A 15,375-nucleotide genomic window follows, 5' to 3' on the forward strand; every position below is an offset into this window, starting at 1 on the left:
TTGCAACTTTTAGATGAAATATAAAAGGAATAAACATTGTCAGAGATTTACAAAGACTCCATGAATAACTAATCCATTAAAAAATGTATTTCAAGTATGAACTTTTGACAGCTTTTTAAAAAAAATCTGCATTATGAACTTAATGAAATCGTAGTTGACCTTAAAATGTATGAAGAAAATGACCAAATGTTGTGACATTTTACAGTGTCATATTAAGTCCTAGGGATTCAGAATTTTCATTGTTCATTTGGTCATTTTGATATAGTTTTTCTCTTCGTATCACCAATGACACAAACAAGACAATATAAAGCTTCGATAAGCTAGCACACTAAACCTTACAAAAATAAAATCAGTGTAGATTCACCTTGCAGTAAATCAGTGAAAATGAGATTGAGATACTGTATCAGAAAAATTAGTGTGCAAGTACAGAGCGAAAGTGTACACTTCCACTTAGACCTCTCCCTTTGGACCAAATGTTGGAAAATTGTGGGTGCATTTCCCATGCTATTCCTATTATTAAAATTAAATTAAAATTAAACAGAATGGTCAGGAAACTGGGGGGAGTACATCAATAAATTTTCTTACGATCTCAGTGGGTGATGCTCAGCACATTTTGGAAACTGACTACAGATGGGAAAATATGTATGATTAAAAAAAAGTGAATGCAACGCTGACAAACTAGATCATTTCACACCAATGGAAAATAACAAATTTATGCTTTGCATGAAATGAAAATAGGTTCTAATAGAGAGGCAGCTAAAACTGAAATGTAAATTTAACATGTTTAGGAGGGATAGTGAAAATGAATTGAGAAAGGATTTGGAATTTATTAAAAATGATATTTAGCTATGACAACTGGGAATGACAGCTAGAAAAAAGAAAATTTAATAACTACGAGCTTGCAACGGACATGAAATTGATATGCAATTATTTGCACAAATGAAGAAAAGGTCAGTGTCAGAAAATAAAAGCAAGACTTATGGAACAATTTTAATATCCTAAACAATACTTTAAGAATGACATCTTCCAAAAGAGAATCTGCTTTGAAATGAACAGAGGAATTAAAAAGAGCATTAACACAGCAGGTTCTGAGTTTGGAGAAAAACTAAACTTAATTTTGTGTTTGGCAGTCAATGAATAGGACAGAGAAATAGGGAGATTCATAAGCAATTGTAATCATAATATATTAAATCAGAACATCAACAAATTGCATCTATATAGCAACTTTAGTAGCAGTAGTAGTAGTTTCATGATGTTTCGCATGAGCAAATTTAATACTGAGACACTAATAGAGATATTAGGATGGATGGCTGAAAGTTTGAACAAAGTTAAATTTTAATAGATGTCTGAAGGGGGAAAAGTGAAGAAGGGAATTCAAGAGCTTTGAGTTTAGAAGCTTTAAGCACTGTTGCCAAAGAGGGAGTAATGAAAGTTTGGGTTGTAGCAGAGGCCAGAATTAGAAAAGTTGTTGAAATTTTGAATGGTTGCAATGCTGCAAGAAGCTGCAGAGATAATGAGGGACGATTTGAAAGTAAGGATGAGAACTTTAAAATTGTACAATAGCCCTACTAGGAGCCAATGTAGTTCAGTGAACATGTCAAAGCAAGTTTATTCTTCATGGTTGAGATTTCCATTCCAATTTAGACCTTCAAGAACAGCTTGAAATGATATACCACCTTTCATTAATAAAACATTCCAAGCTGCTTCACATGGGGTGGGGTTGGAGGAGAGATTATGAAATAAGGTTTGATATTGAGCTACATAAGGTAATATTAAAGCAGTTAACCAAGGTTATCTGCTTTGATAGTTAAGTCATCTAACATTTTAAGGAGTGTCTGAAAGATGAAAGGGATAGAGAAGTAAAGTTTTATACCTTAGAGTATAGTAATGCTCAGGAGGTCAGGATTAGATGAGCACAAGTATTTCAAATGTTCTTGCTGTTTTAACCATTCAGTGCTGTCTAATTTAATGCCACGGATGATATTTAACATTTGATTGGAAAAATGGATCTTTCTATTCTTTGGTCATATTTTGAGATTAATTTTCTGAAACCAAGAAATGAAGTTGCACAACTTACTAACACCTCCTCATCACATTAGTATACAATTTTTGTTTGTTATATGACAAAGGCAAATAAGATAATAAATTTAAGTTCCTAAAATTTTGAAATAAAATAGTTAGTGTTCAAAAGCAAACTGCACAAAATCGAGTGCATGGAGGACCTGGAGCCAGAGTGCTGACAGTTTGGAATTTGTTCTTCTCCTGAAGGGGAAGGAATCAGCTGGTTGGTGAATATATGTGGTTAAAATCTATTCCTAAGATATAACATAGCATAGGAACTAGTATTAGGGTTAATAAAACACATAAAAATAGGAAACAAATAATTAAATAAATGATACAAATTGCTAATTAAAAAGGCTCATATGGATGGCAGGACAGGTGATGTATCATGGCTAGTCAGACCTCTTGAATGTTAATGTGATTCGGGGCAAATACATTTGTAGTGAGTAAGTACAGCTTGAGTGGATTCAGTTGAGAGCTTGAGCTGGAGGCTGAATAGACTTTGCAATACTTCAAGTACAGGGAATGTTAACAAGATATTTTATATCGGAGGTGGTCACATTCCTAAGGATAAGGCTTTCTCATTTGGTCAGTGGTCAGTGAAAAGAGGGTACGACTGTGAGTGAGGCAGGTGAGGGGAATCAGATGGCAGGTGTGCAGGAGCCTCAATGTTTGCAATTATCTAACAGGTTTGAGGTTTTCACAGTTTGTTTGGTTGAGAATGGGGCTACAGTGTGGATGAGCAAACTGAACATGATACAGGAAACTGTTCAGTAGGGCAAGCAAAAGCAACATAGTGGCTGCAGGGGACAGTATAATGAGGGAGATAATCATTATTCTGTGCAGCCAAGAGTGCTTGGATCTGAAACAACTGCTCATAAGTGGACCAGAAATTGGAATAGGAAGGGACAATCCAGTTGCCATGGTCCAAGAAGGTACCAATGACAGACGATAAAGAAAGAGTTTGTGTTTAGATAGTACGACAAACATAACTGCAAATGTAACAGTCTCTGGATTGTTACTTCATATCAAAGGACAATTAGGCATGACAGCAAAATAGAAATATTGGAAAGGAAGGTCAGTAAAAGGAGTAAGGGACACAGGGAATAAAACATAAGAATTTGTCAACAGTCAAGACCAGATGCTACAAAGATAATCAAAGACAAACTTAATAGCTCTACCTGAAGATGTAAAATGGTCATGACAAAGTAAACAAACTGATAATGCACGTTAAAAAAATGTTCTGACAGTCATTATTGAGTCAATGCTGTATGATGACAAAGACAAGGCCCTGAATGTTGCCTTATGAGAAACAGATGACGTCCAAGAAGAATAGGGAGATAGGTAAAGGTGGAGGGTTAGCACTGTTAATAGCACTGATCGCCCTGGTTCAGGAAATCAAGATGTGAAATTAGTTTTGGTTGCGGTGAGGAATGGTAGGGGAAAGACATCATTAGTAGGTATGGTTTACAGGCTCCCTGACAGTAACCACAAGTTACTATGAATAGAAATATTGGGTGCTGGTGATAAAGGGATGATGATAATCAAGGGTGATTTTAATATAAACATATAAATGGAAATTAAATTCTCAGAAATACAATGGTTGCCTGGATGAGGAATTTACAGATCACTTTCAAGTTTCTTAGAGCAGCACGTTCTGGAAACAAACAAAGAGCAAGTTATAGTAATACGACAGGATTAATTAGTGACCTTAGAGGAAAGGCATTCTTAGAGATCAGCAACCATGAAGTGATTGAATTTTGTATTCAGTTTGAAAGGGAGAAGAGGAGCTGTGAGTCCAGCATTTTAAATTTAAATGAGCTCAAGTATGTGGGCATGAAAGCTGAGCTAGCTGAACTGAGCTGGGGTATTTGGCTAGAGGATACTTCAACAGAGAACTAGAGGCAGACATTTATGGGGATATTTCAGAATACTCTGAAAAAATATATTCCTGCTATAAGGAGACATTTGAAAGGGAACACGTCCATGGTTAATCAAAGAAGTTAAGAAAAATATGAGACTCAAGGAAAATGAATGCAATTGCCAACAATGAATGACAGGTCAGATGATAAGACTGAATATGAAGAAGGGGGAGGTGGTGCTGAAGGGGGAGTGTAACGTCACTGAACTGCTAATCCAGAATCCTATCCTAATGTTCTGTGAGTTCAAATCCCACTATGGTAGATAGTGAAATTTGAATTCATTAAGATCTGGAATTAAAAGGGGATAGTGTCCCTACCTCTGAAACGCAATTTTCAAGTCCCTCTAGATAAACGTTATGATGTGTCCAAACATGTTGATTAAAATAACAATGAAGAAGAACAGCAAATAACAGAAAATATTAAACAGGAGGAAGAAATTGGAGTATGTGAGGAAGCTAGCTAGAAATGTTGGTATTTATGAATGAGAAAAAAAGTAAGTAAAGATGATGAACATGGGGTGTTAATAATAGGAAAATAGAGACAAGTGTAAACCATTTAGCTCATCAAGCTACCCTGCCATTCGATATGATCATTTCTGATTGAAAACCTTTTCTCTTCACAGTCACACAACCCTGTAGAAAACAACAAAAATAGCGAATGCAAGAATCAAATATTTTGCTTCAGTTTTCACAATAGTGAACAAAAAATTATCCCAGTAATATCTAGAAATCTGGTGGTAGTAGAGGTTTTACTTGCTTAATACCTGAAATGAATGGATTGCCTTATGAGGACATAGACTAAGCCTGCAACCTCTGGAGGTTAGAAGAGTCAGGGGAGACTTAACTGAAATATATAGGATCTTGCGGGGACTTAATAGAATTCCTATAGTTTGGAAGCAGGCCATTGAGTCCTCACCAACCCTCTGAAGAATGTCCTATCCAGACCCACCCTGCTAACCTTTCTCTGTACATTGTATTTCCTAAGGCCAATCCACCTAGCCTGCACATCACGGGATATGATGGGCTATTTAGCATGGCCAATCCACCTAGCCTGCACATCTTTGGACTGCGGAGGAAACCCATACAGACACAGGGAGAATGTGCAAAGTCTGTACAGACATTTGCCTGAGGTTGGAATCAATTTCAGGTCCCTGGTGCTGCGAGGCAGCAGTGCTAACCACTGAGCCACCATGCTGCCCCACTGGGTAAATCTGGAATGGATGTTTCCCTAGAATCCAGAACTAAACGTCATAATTAACAAATAACGGGTGCCCCCTCCCCCAAACCTCCCCTCGCCTTCCCCACCTGTGAAGGTATAATTTTGTGATTGGCAAGTTGTGGAGTCCCTTTGGTGTTTATTCTGAGGCCCAGCTTTTTACAATTTATATCAATGACTTAGATAAGGGGAGAAAAGGCATGGAAACTAAATTTGTAGATGATACAAAGCTATATAGGAAAGTATGTTGTGAAGAGGATATATACAGATTCAGATAAATAGGGACAAGTTGAGTAAGTGGGCAAAAAATCTGTCACATGCAGTGTAATGTGGAAAAGCATGAAGTTGATCAGTTTCACAGAAAGAAATAAAAGCACGTAGCATCACATAAATGATGAGAACAACTGCAGAATTCCGAGGTGCAAAACAATCTAAGTGTTTGAATGTATGTGTCACATATAGTGTGCATATGGATACAGCAAGTAGTTAAGAAAGTAATGGAATCTTTTTCTTTGAGATAAGTTAAATAGAAAAAGAATGTTATGCTTCAGTTATACAGGGTATTGATGAGACCACATTTACAATGCTGTGCAGATTTAGCATACTTGTTGAATGGAAATGCATTATAAGTGGTTCAGAGGAGGTTTACTAAATTGATATTTGGAATGAATGGACTGTCTTATGAGGAGGGATTGGATAGATTGGGCTTGTTTCCCCTGGAGTTTAAAAGGAGGGTTCACTTGATTGAGGTGTATAGGATCCCAACAAGGCAGATGTAGAAAGGCTGTTTCCTCTCATGGCAGCATCCAACGAGCGTTGGATGCTGCCTGAACTGCTGTGCTCTTCCAGCACCACTAATCCAGTATTTGGTTTTCAGCATCTGCAGTCATTGTTTTTACCTTGTTTCCTCTCATGGGTCAGTCCAGAACCAGGGACTCTGTTTAAAATTTGGGGTCATCCTTTACAGACAGACATGAGGAGAATTTTTTTCTCTAATGGGATATATGACTTTGAAACTCTTTGTGTCAGAAAGCAGTGGAGGTGATGGCATTGAACAGTTTTAAAGCATAGGTGACAAATTTCTGTTAGGCAAGGGAGCCAAAGGTTATTGGAGATAAGTGAGAATGTGGGATTCAAAACTAAAACAGATCAGCTATGATCTTATTGAGTGGTGGGACAAGGTCAAGGAGCTCAACAGCCTGCTTCAACTCCTAACTTAATTTTTTTTAGATTAAAACAACTTAGCAATTGCTACTACTACAACTCTATTTCAACTCCTTGCTGTTTTTATTGAGCAACTGGACATAGTAATGCCTTTCATAAAATGTAATATGTATGACAGAAGACTTAAGTGAATTATGTAACTAAACTCCATTTTCACTTGTAATTATAACTGCAATTTCAATAGCTGTGCCACAGTGAACCCTTGGAAATTAATGCTTTTAATCCATCCATTTATTATTAAAATCATATAAAGTGAAGACTGCGCACAAAGGGATTATTCTACCGGGAAAAAATAATTAGTACTCGCAAACAAATCAGAGTGATTTGACCTTAAGGAAAATTGGAGTTGTAGCAATGTGGATTTATTTTCCAACAAAGGCTGAAACAGAAGGTTCAATTAAATTATTCAAAAGGTTGACAATTAAATACATATCTTTAGATGCGGACGCGGTTCTGCTCTTTTTAGTAATTAGTAGGATGAAAAACAGTGTGCTTATTCGCAAAATCATTCAATTTTAGTGCATACTTCACACAATGTTTATAGTCAAAGCAAAGTATTAATAAACATAATGGTTTCAAAATTAAATTCCAAAGAAAAATAGAAATTGATGGAGCAACCATCAGTGGGAGCATCGTCAGTGCCAAAGGATGGGATTTAAAGCCTGAACGGGGCTATTTAATCAGATAGAAGGGGGATGGAGGAACCCGCACATTCCTATGCTCCTCTGTTTATTTTATGTGGGAAAGTCCCAGGCACATTGAAGCACCAGCAATGACACATCACTGCAGACCTTGAAGAGCTGTCAATCCACTGACTGCTCAGAAGCTGTTGGAGATCAGATCGTCACCTCCTCTGCATAAAGACGATCAACAGATGGCAGGTAACTGCCGGATAGGCATTTAATCTGAAATGATTGCAGTGTGTTGGTCACTAGCATCCTGGTCAGTGGATGAAGTAACCGTCATAGCCATTAAATTCAGCTCAAGATTTTATAAGATGGATCTTATTGGCCAAAAAGAGCAGAATCTGTTGATGAATATTAATCCAATGTTAATACACTCTGGAGAGTCCTAAGCCAAAAGCAATGTTTTCTTCATTCAGCCTAGATTATCAACTTAAAATACATTTGAAGACAGTACAGAACAAGTCAGCATATTATATATCTTACAATGGGACTTGTGCGATAAAAATAAAGCAAAGATTTTGTGATTAAAATAGTGATGACTCTCCAACCCTTTAGTTAACTGCAGAAATTGGACCATTAGAGTGAACATTGATTCCCCTTTATTGGAATACCACCATCTTACCAACAATTATGAATGGTGAAGAGGCAGGAAGCTGGAAAGAAGACTGCAAAGAAGAATCCAAAACTTTGAGCCTTTTTTAATTCAATTAATCTTTGGAGAATCATATCGAGGAAGTCAAAGTTCGAAATTGAAAAGTAAAAGCAGAAGTTGGACAAAAATGGGGGTTGGGTAGTTTTTCTTGAGATTGTTATACAAACACTGACTTGAACATAAATTGATGATTCCAGTTACTCAAGACAGTTATCAATGAATTAATACAATGCACCTAAAGGAAGATCCTGCATGCACTGAAATGACAATGTACTGTAAAAGTTATAGCAAACCATGGGACATGTAACACAGAGTGCAAGGGAGACTTCAGCAGTGGAAATGAATTCATCATGAAGGAGCTACATTCCATTGTATAGAGCAACAGGACAGCTGAGGCAAAATATATTTCTGGTTTAAAAGAAAAAGCACAATTTAGGAAGGCTTTTTGCATTATTTAAATGAAAGTTGACCCCTTCTGCTTATTTATAGGGAGAGGCTGAATAAAGTGGGGCTGTTTTCCCTGGAGCGTTGGTGGTTGAAGGGTGACCTTAGACGTTTATCATGAAGGGCACGGATAGGGTAAGTAGATGAGGTCTTTTCCCAGGAGTGGGGGGAGTCCAGAACTAGAGGGCATAGGTTTAAGTAAGAAAGAAAAAAATTAAAAGGAACCTAAGGGGCAACCTTTTCATGCAGAGGATGGTGTATGTATGGAATGAACTGCTGGAGAAAGTGATGGAGGCTGGTACAATTACAACATTTAAAAGGCATCTGGATGGATAAATGAACAGGAAGGGTTTAGAGGAATATGGACCAGGTACTGGCAAATGGGGCTAGATTAACTTAAGATATCTGGTCAGTATGGATGAGTTGGACTGAAGGGCCTGTTTCCATACCATACATCTCTATACCTGTTGCACTATATCTCTTGCCTAAAATATTGCACTCTTCCCAAAACTAGATGACAGTGCGATACCTGATCTCCAACAATACTGCTCACAAAAAAGCCAGACATCTTATCCAAATAGTGATATTTCTGACCTATACTTATAACCAGATGACAATTAAAAGTTTAAATTACTGTTATACCTATTGGTGTTCCAACACCATAACCCTTTGAGTCAATGAGGCCACCAATCTGGGTCAGGTTGCAGTTCCGCTGAGTAACATATTCAATACTGGTTGACTCCATTAGAAGAGCATAATCAGTGGTGAGAACACGTTGAATCCCTTCCTCATTGTTCTTCAGTAAAGCTGTCTGCTTCCGACTGTTCATGAATGCCCACATTTTCTCATATGTTGAAATCTTTGATTTCTGCAAAATTCAAAGGAGACTGTGTGTGAGGTATGGCTATAGGATGGAGAAAAGTAGCCAAGCTTAATTTTTCAGCCCAAATCGGGTGTCATTTTTAATCAAAAGATCCTGAAACTCTACGCTATTTCAACAATATATCTCAACCAAACTTCAAACATGTGGGTATTTTGGGCCCTACATAACTCAGACAGTTAAGACATGAACATATGACTTAGGAGCAGGTGTAGGATATTTGCTGCCTTCAGCCATTTGATAAGATCATGGCTGATCTGATTCTAACTTCAAAGCTTTCTGTCTACCAACACTCAAAATATATGGGTGGCAGATGAATTCACCCCTGGAAGTACCCAAAACGTCTGCAACAAAATTCAATCATGGGGACAACCAGTTGAAGAAAAGCCTGAAAATAGAACTGTCAGAATCTGAGTAGCTATCCTACAATCATAGGCTGGTTCTCACTATGAGCCTGTCAGAACCAAATACAGCAGAGGAGTGGTCTTTGATTGGAGAGCAGCGAATGGCTTCTGGGGTAGGAAGCAAAGCTGGTGGGGGGAAGCGGCAGTGGGGGTGGGTGGGGGGGGGAAGGGGTGGTGCAGTAACACCAGAACTGTTGGCTGGGAGGCATGGGTGATCCAGGCTGGTGAGGTTTGGGCTCATGGCAAAGCCTGGGATTTTAAGACTGCAAAGATGGAGGAGGGGCTTCAAAATGAAAAGAAGGGGTGTTGTGCAGTAAAGAGGTGATAGAATGGAGGAAGAGGGTTATGAAGTACACAAATAGGAAGGGTTTGGAGGGATATGGGCTGGGTGCTGGCAGATGGGACTAGATTGAGTTGGGATATCTGGATGGGTTGGACCGAAGGGTCTGTTTCTGTGCTGAACATCTCTATGACTCTATAAGTGGGATGGGGAAAGAGGATTCTGCATAGGGAAGCCAGGAGTGAATAAGGGGTCAGAGTCTGCAAAGGAGAAGGGCTGTTGAAAGTTACCCCTTAGGTCCTTTTTACATCTTTCCCCCTCACCTTAAACCCATGCCCTCTAGTTTTGGACTTTGCTCTCCTGGGGGAAAGACCTTGGCTATTCACTTTGTCAATACTCCTCATGATTTTCTACACTTCGATAAGGTCACCCCAGACTCCGACGCTGCAGGGAAAATAGCCCCAGTCTATGTTCACTTTGGCCTCTTTCTTCTTTTTGTAGATATTTAAAGGAGTTCTTGCTATCCATCTCATTATGTGCAAATTTTCTGTCTTTTTTTGGTAATCTTTTGTTGGTTTTAAAAAATCTGCTCCAGCCACTGACTCACTATTAATCTTTGTCACAAATGTATATATTTTTTCCTTTAATTCAATGCCCTCCTTAACTTCCCTGGTTAACCATGGTTTGTTTATCCCCTTCTTTCTCACTGTGATATATCTTGTTGTGAGCCGTGATAAAGGCCTTTGCCCAAAATGTCGATTTTCCTGCTCCTCAATTGCTGCCTGACCTGCTGTGCTTTTCCAGCACCACACTATTGACTCTAATCTCGGTATCTGCAATCCTCACTTTCGCCTATTTTCTTAAATGTCTGCCATTATTCCTCATTGTAGCCTGAGCTGCTAAACTTTTTTCCCAGTTCACGCTAGCTTTGTAATTAATCTTCTTTAAGTTTAGCACAGCTATTTCTGATCCAAGTTTCACCCCTCAAACTAAATGCTAAATCTTACCATGCTATTGTCATTGTTTTCTAGGGGATCATTTACTCTGACATAATTTATTAAGCCTGCCTCATTCCACATTACCAGATCCCTGATTGGATAAGCAACATATTGTTCTGGTAATTTGTCCAGAATACACTCTATGAATCATTCCTTGTGGCTATGTCTGCCAATTTCACTTTCCCAATCTACATAAAGATTAAAGTCACTATGATTAACATACTGTCTTTTGTTGCATGCCCTCATTGTTCTCTTGATTTATTCTCCAGCCTACTGTACAACTATGATTAGGGGGGCCTGTAGAGTCCTCCTACCAGTATCTTCTTTCCCTTGTTATTTCTTGCCTCCACCCATGGATTCTACGTCTACTGATCTAAGATCATTTCTTGCTACCATACTTAACTTCATCGCATACAAATAAAGCTGCCCATTAACTATTCTTTCCTGCCTGTCCTTTTGAAAAGTTACATACCCCTGAGTATTTAGTTCCCAACTTTGAACTCCTTGTAGTCATGTCTCAATAATGGCTCTAAGTTCATGCTCATTAACCTCTGTTTGCATTGTTAATTCATTTATTTTGTTCTGAATCCTGCTTGAATACAGTACAATGTTTAAAAGACGCTTGGCTAATACATAAATAGGAACGGTTTGGAGGGTTATGGGCCATTAGCAGACAGATGAGAGTATTTAGTTTGGGATTATGGTCGGCGTGGACTGATTGGACTGAAGGATTTGTCTAATTTTACTTTACTATCATTTTTCCCCCTTTGCTATGTTCCTATGTTTGTAGACTTTGTCCTGCTCACACTGATTCACATTGTTGTTATCCAAGAAGCCGAGCTATAATGCTGCGATATATTTTTGCTTTGCAAACCAACATTTTCCTTTCTCCTACCCTCCCCACCTCAATTAGTTTAAAGCCCTCTTTACACCCAAGTTATTTGATTCACAGGGACACTGGCTCTAGCACAGTTCAAATGAAGACCATATCAGCAGAACAGCTCCCTTCTACCCCAGTACATGATGGGCTGTATGGCTTCTTTCTGCACCATGATAATTCTGTGATTGATGTCCCTATAGCATTCTGGCTGACCTACCGGTAATCTCCAAACAGGTTGCATTAGACCAGCATGACAGATTTAATCTCCTACTCCAGTAATACAGATTCTCAGATTTTGAGAGGAGCAAGCAGTGTGACCAACCCTCTGGAGTTGAACCAGACAAGTGCCTTGACTGACTTAGGCACTATCTCCTGACCTACTGTACTCCCCCTCCATCCACCAGGAACTGCTCTCTTTTGAATTTCACACATCAATTGTATTTGCATAAACTGCTGGGACATGCTGCAGTTGTGACCTTGACGTAGCACGGTGTCGAACAGCAACAAGTCCACTCCATTGATTGGTCAGTGTTCCCACCCTTTCCACCTGCACTAAAAAGCAACGCAAGCCACATGGTTTGAAAACACTGAAACCTCAACGAGCCATGTGATGCTTCCTGTGTAAATATAAACGAGATGCCAGTTTGTCCCTGCGTAGAAAGTGACCTGGCAGATGGTACCCTGAATTCCAAACTAAAAGATGTTGAAGGGCTGAAGTGTTCTGTGTATGTTCGTTCCGGAGAAGCCATGATGATGGAGGGAAGACTGCTGGTTTACTGAAGCCAACCTCGATGGACAAAGGGTTAAGGAGGTTAGTGTCCACAGAGTGCGTACTGACACTGTTGTGAAGAAGCAAGTGGATGAAGCTAAAATAAGCATTTGGCGATCTGCAGTTGCCAGGTATCGGCTTGATTTACCCATGAGGAATTTTGGCAATCTAGTTTCTCAGGGAAGGAGAGGAGAATTGGAAATGACATAAAAATAAGATGTGTTGTGGTTTTAATGAGATGGAGATGCAAGGATGAAAGGTAGTTGCTGCACAATGGTGCAATTCCAAAGTTGTTGTTTGGAGCTCAAGGAGAAGCTAGCATTTCTCCTTGATGTTGAGATCTTGATTGTTTTCATTCTCTCCATTTTTGAGGGGAAGTCTTCACCCATAGGATTGAATGGACAATTAAACCCAATCATGTCACTCATGTTAGTGTTATCTTGAAATATAACATATTACAACAGGGTTACAAGGTAGGCAGGAAGGAACTGAAGAATGGACTTAAGAGAGTTAGAAGGGGCATGAAAAAGCTTTGGCAGGTAGGATTAAAGAAAACCCCAAGGCGTTCTTCACTTACTTGAAGAACAAGAGGACAACCAGAATGAGGGTAGGGCCAATCAGGGATAGTGGAGAGAACTTGCAGCTGGCGTTGGCAGAAGTAGGGGAGGTCCTTAATGAATACTATGCTTCAGTATTCACTACTGAGAGGGATCTTTATGTTTCTGAGAACAGTGTGAAACAGACTGATGTGCTAGAACAGGTTGATGTTAGGAAGGAGGATGTGCAGAAAAATTTGAAAAATGAAAGGATAGATAAATCCCCTGAGGCAGATGGGGTATACGCTAGATTACTACTGGAAGCAAGGGAAGGGATTGCTGTACCTTTCGCAATGATCTTTGCGTCCTCACTGTCCACTAGAGTAGTACCAGATGATTGGAGGGTGGCAAATGTTATTCCCTTATCCAAGAAAGGGAATAGGGATTACCCTCAGAATTACAGACCAGTCAGTCTTACATCAGTGGTGGGCAAAGTATTGGAGAGGATTCTGAGAGACAGGATTTATTATTACTTGGAAAACCATAGTTTGATTAGAGATAGTCCGTATGGCTTTGTGAGGGGCAGGTCATGCCTAAAAAACCTGATTGAATTATTTCAGGATGTGACAAACACAGTGATAAAGGTAGGGCAGTGGATATGGCGTACATGGATTTTAGAGGCTCATTCAGAAAATAAGGTGACAAGGGATACAGGGAATCCTGTCTGTTACAGAATTGGCTGGCTAATAGAAGACAGAGTGTGGTAGTTGATGGAAACTTGGTGACCAGTGGTGTTCTGCAAGGACCTCTGCTCTTTGTGATTTTTATAAATAAATGACTTGGATGAGGAAGTGGAAGGGTGGGTGAGTAAGTTTGCTGATGACACGAAGGTTGGTGGAGTTGTGGATAGTATGGAGGGCTATTGAAAGTTGCAACGGGACATTGACAGGATGCAGAACTGGGCTGATATGTGGCAGATGGAGTTCAACCTGGAAAAGTGTGAGGTCATTCACTTTGGAAGGTCAAATTTGATTGCAGGATACAGGGTTAAATTGGATTCTTGGCAGTGCGGAGGAACAGAGGGAGCTTGGGGTCTATGTCCTTACATCCCTCAAAGTTGCCACCCAGGTTGATAGGGTTGTTAAGAAGGTGTATGGTGTGTTAGCTTTCATTAGCAGGGGTATTGAGTTTAAGAGCCGTGAGGTTATGCTGCAGTTCTATAGAGTCCTGGTTAGACCACACTCTATCCTGTTCTGGTCATCTCATTATAGGAAAGATGTAGAAGCTTTAGAGAGGGTGCAAAAGAGAGTTACCAGAATGCTGCCTGCAGGGCAGGTCTTATGAAGAAAGGTTGAGAGAGTTAGGGCTTTTCTTATTGGAGTGAAGAAGGATGAGAGGTGACTTGATAGAGGTGTACGAGATATTGAGAGGCATAAATAAAGTGGATAGGCAGAGACTTTTTCCCATGGCAGAAATGTCTATCATGAGAGGGCATAATTTTAACATAATTGGAGGAAGGTTTAGGGGAGATATCAGAGGTAGGTTCTTTATACAGAGTGGTGGTGTGTGGAAAGCACTGCCAGCAGTGGTAGTAGAATCAGATACATTAGGGACATTTAAGCAACTCTTGGATAAGCACATGGAAGTTAGTACAATGAAGAGTATGTAGGTTAGTTTGATCTAAGAATAGGATAAAAGACTGGCACAACATCGAGGGCTGAATGGCCCATACTGTGCTGTACTGTTATACGTTATATATTGGAGGATCAATTTACTGACAGTTTATCATTCATCATCTGATTATTGAAAGATGAAGGGTTCATTTTCTGAGGACTGCACATTTTGTATATTGTCAGCCCATGAATTACTTAAAGACAGAGCTGTAAACTTCAAAGATTTCTTTGAAGTTTAACCTTAAGTTTCCTCACACTTGCAGAAACTAATTTCAGAGCAAAGATTCGTGAGTAAGGAGGATTTTTGTTAAATTGCAATCAATTACATATAAGCTTGCTCACCTTTGTGTTTATAGGTATACATGATGTGAAGGTGCCAGTGTTGGATTGGGGTGGACAAAGTCAGAAGTCACAAGACACCAGGTTATAGTCTGACAAAGCCTTCATCACCTGATCTTCAAAAGCTTGTGATTTCAAATAAACCTTTTGGACTATAACTTGTGACTTTGGACTTTACTGCTATTCATCTCAATGGCCTTCTCAGTACAACTCTATTTTATGGATTAAGTTATTTTTGATTTCTCTTGAACTTGTAACTTGTAATATATGTCCACCAACAGTTGATATAATACCCACACCAATGGTGGGTGAACATATTCTTAATGTCAAAATCCCGAATGTAAGCTCCTTGAAATATTTTCTTCTCTAAAGAAAATAAGCCTAGGTCTCTTTTTATCATAAACCTAAACCT

The 15,375-nt window shown here is 39.1% G+C and overlaps 1 protein-coding gene across 5 annotated transcripts in view; it reads right to left on the reverse strand.

Annotated features, from left to right (window-relative positions):
* Positions 1-15,375, reverse strand: part of LOC140486191 (glutamate receptor ionotropic, kainate 1-like) — a 321,766-nt gene that overhangs the window by 16,216 nt on the left and 290,175 nt on the right. For all 5 annotated transcript variants that reach the window (XM_072584967.1, XM_072584970.1, XM_072584968.1 and 2 more), the window contains one exon: positions 8,847-9,072. In XM_072584967.1, coding sequence (XP_072441068.1) covers positions 8,847-9,072 — 226 coding nt within the window. The remainder of the gene's footprint in view (positions 1-8,846; positions 9,073-15,375) is intronic.

The sequence above is a fragment of the Chiloscyllium punctatum genome, chromosome 15, assembly GCF_047496795.1.
Source record: "Chiloscyllium punctatum isolate Juve2018m chromosome 15, sChiPun1.3, whole genome shotgun sequence".
NCBI lineage: Eukaryota > Metazoa > Chordata > Chondrichthyes > Orectolobiformes > Hemiscylliidae > Chiloscyllium > Chiloscyllium punctatum.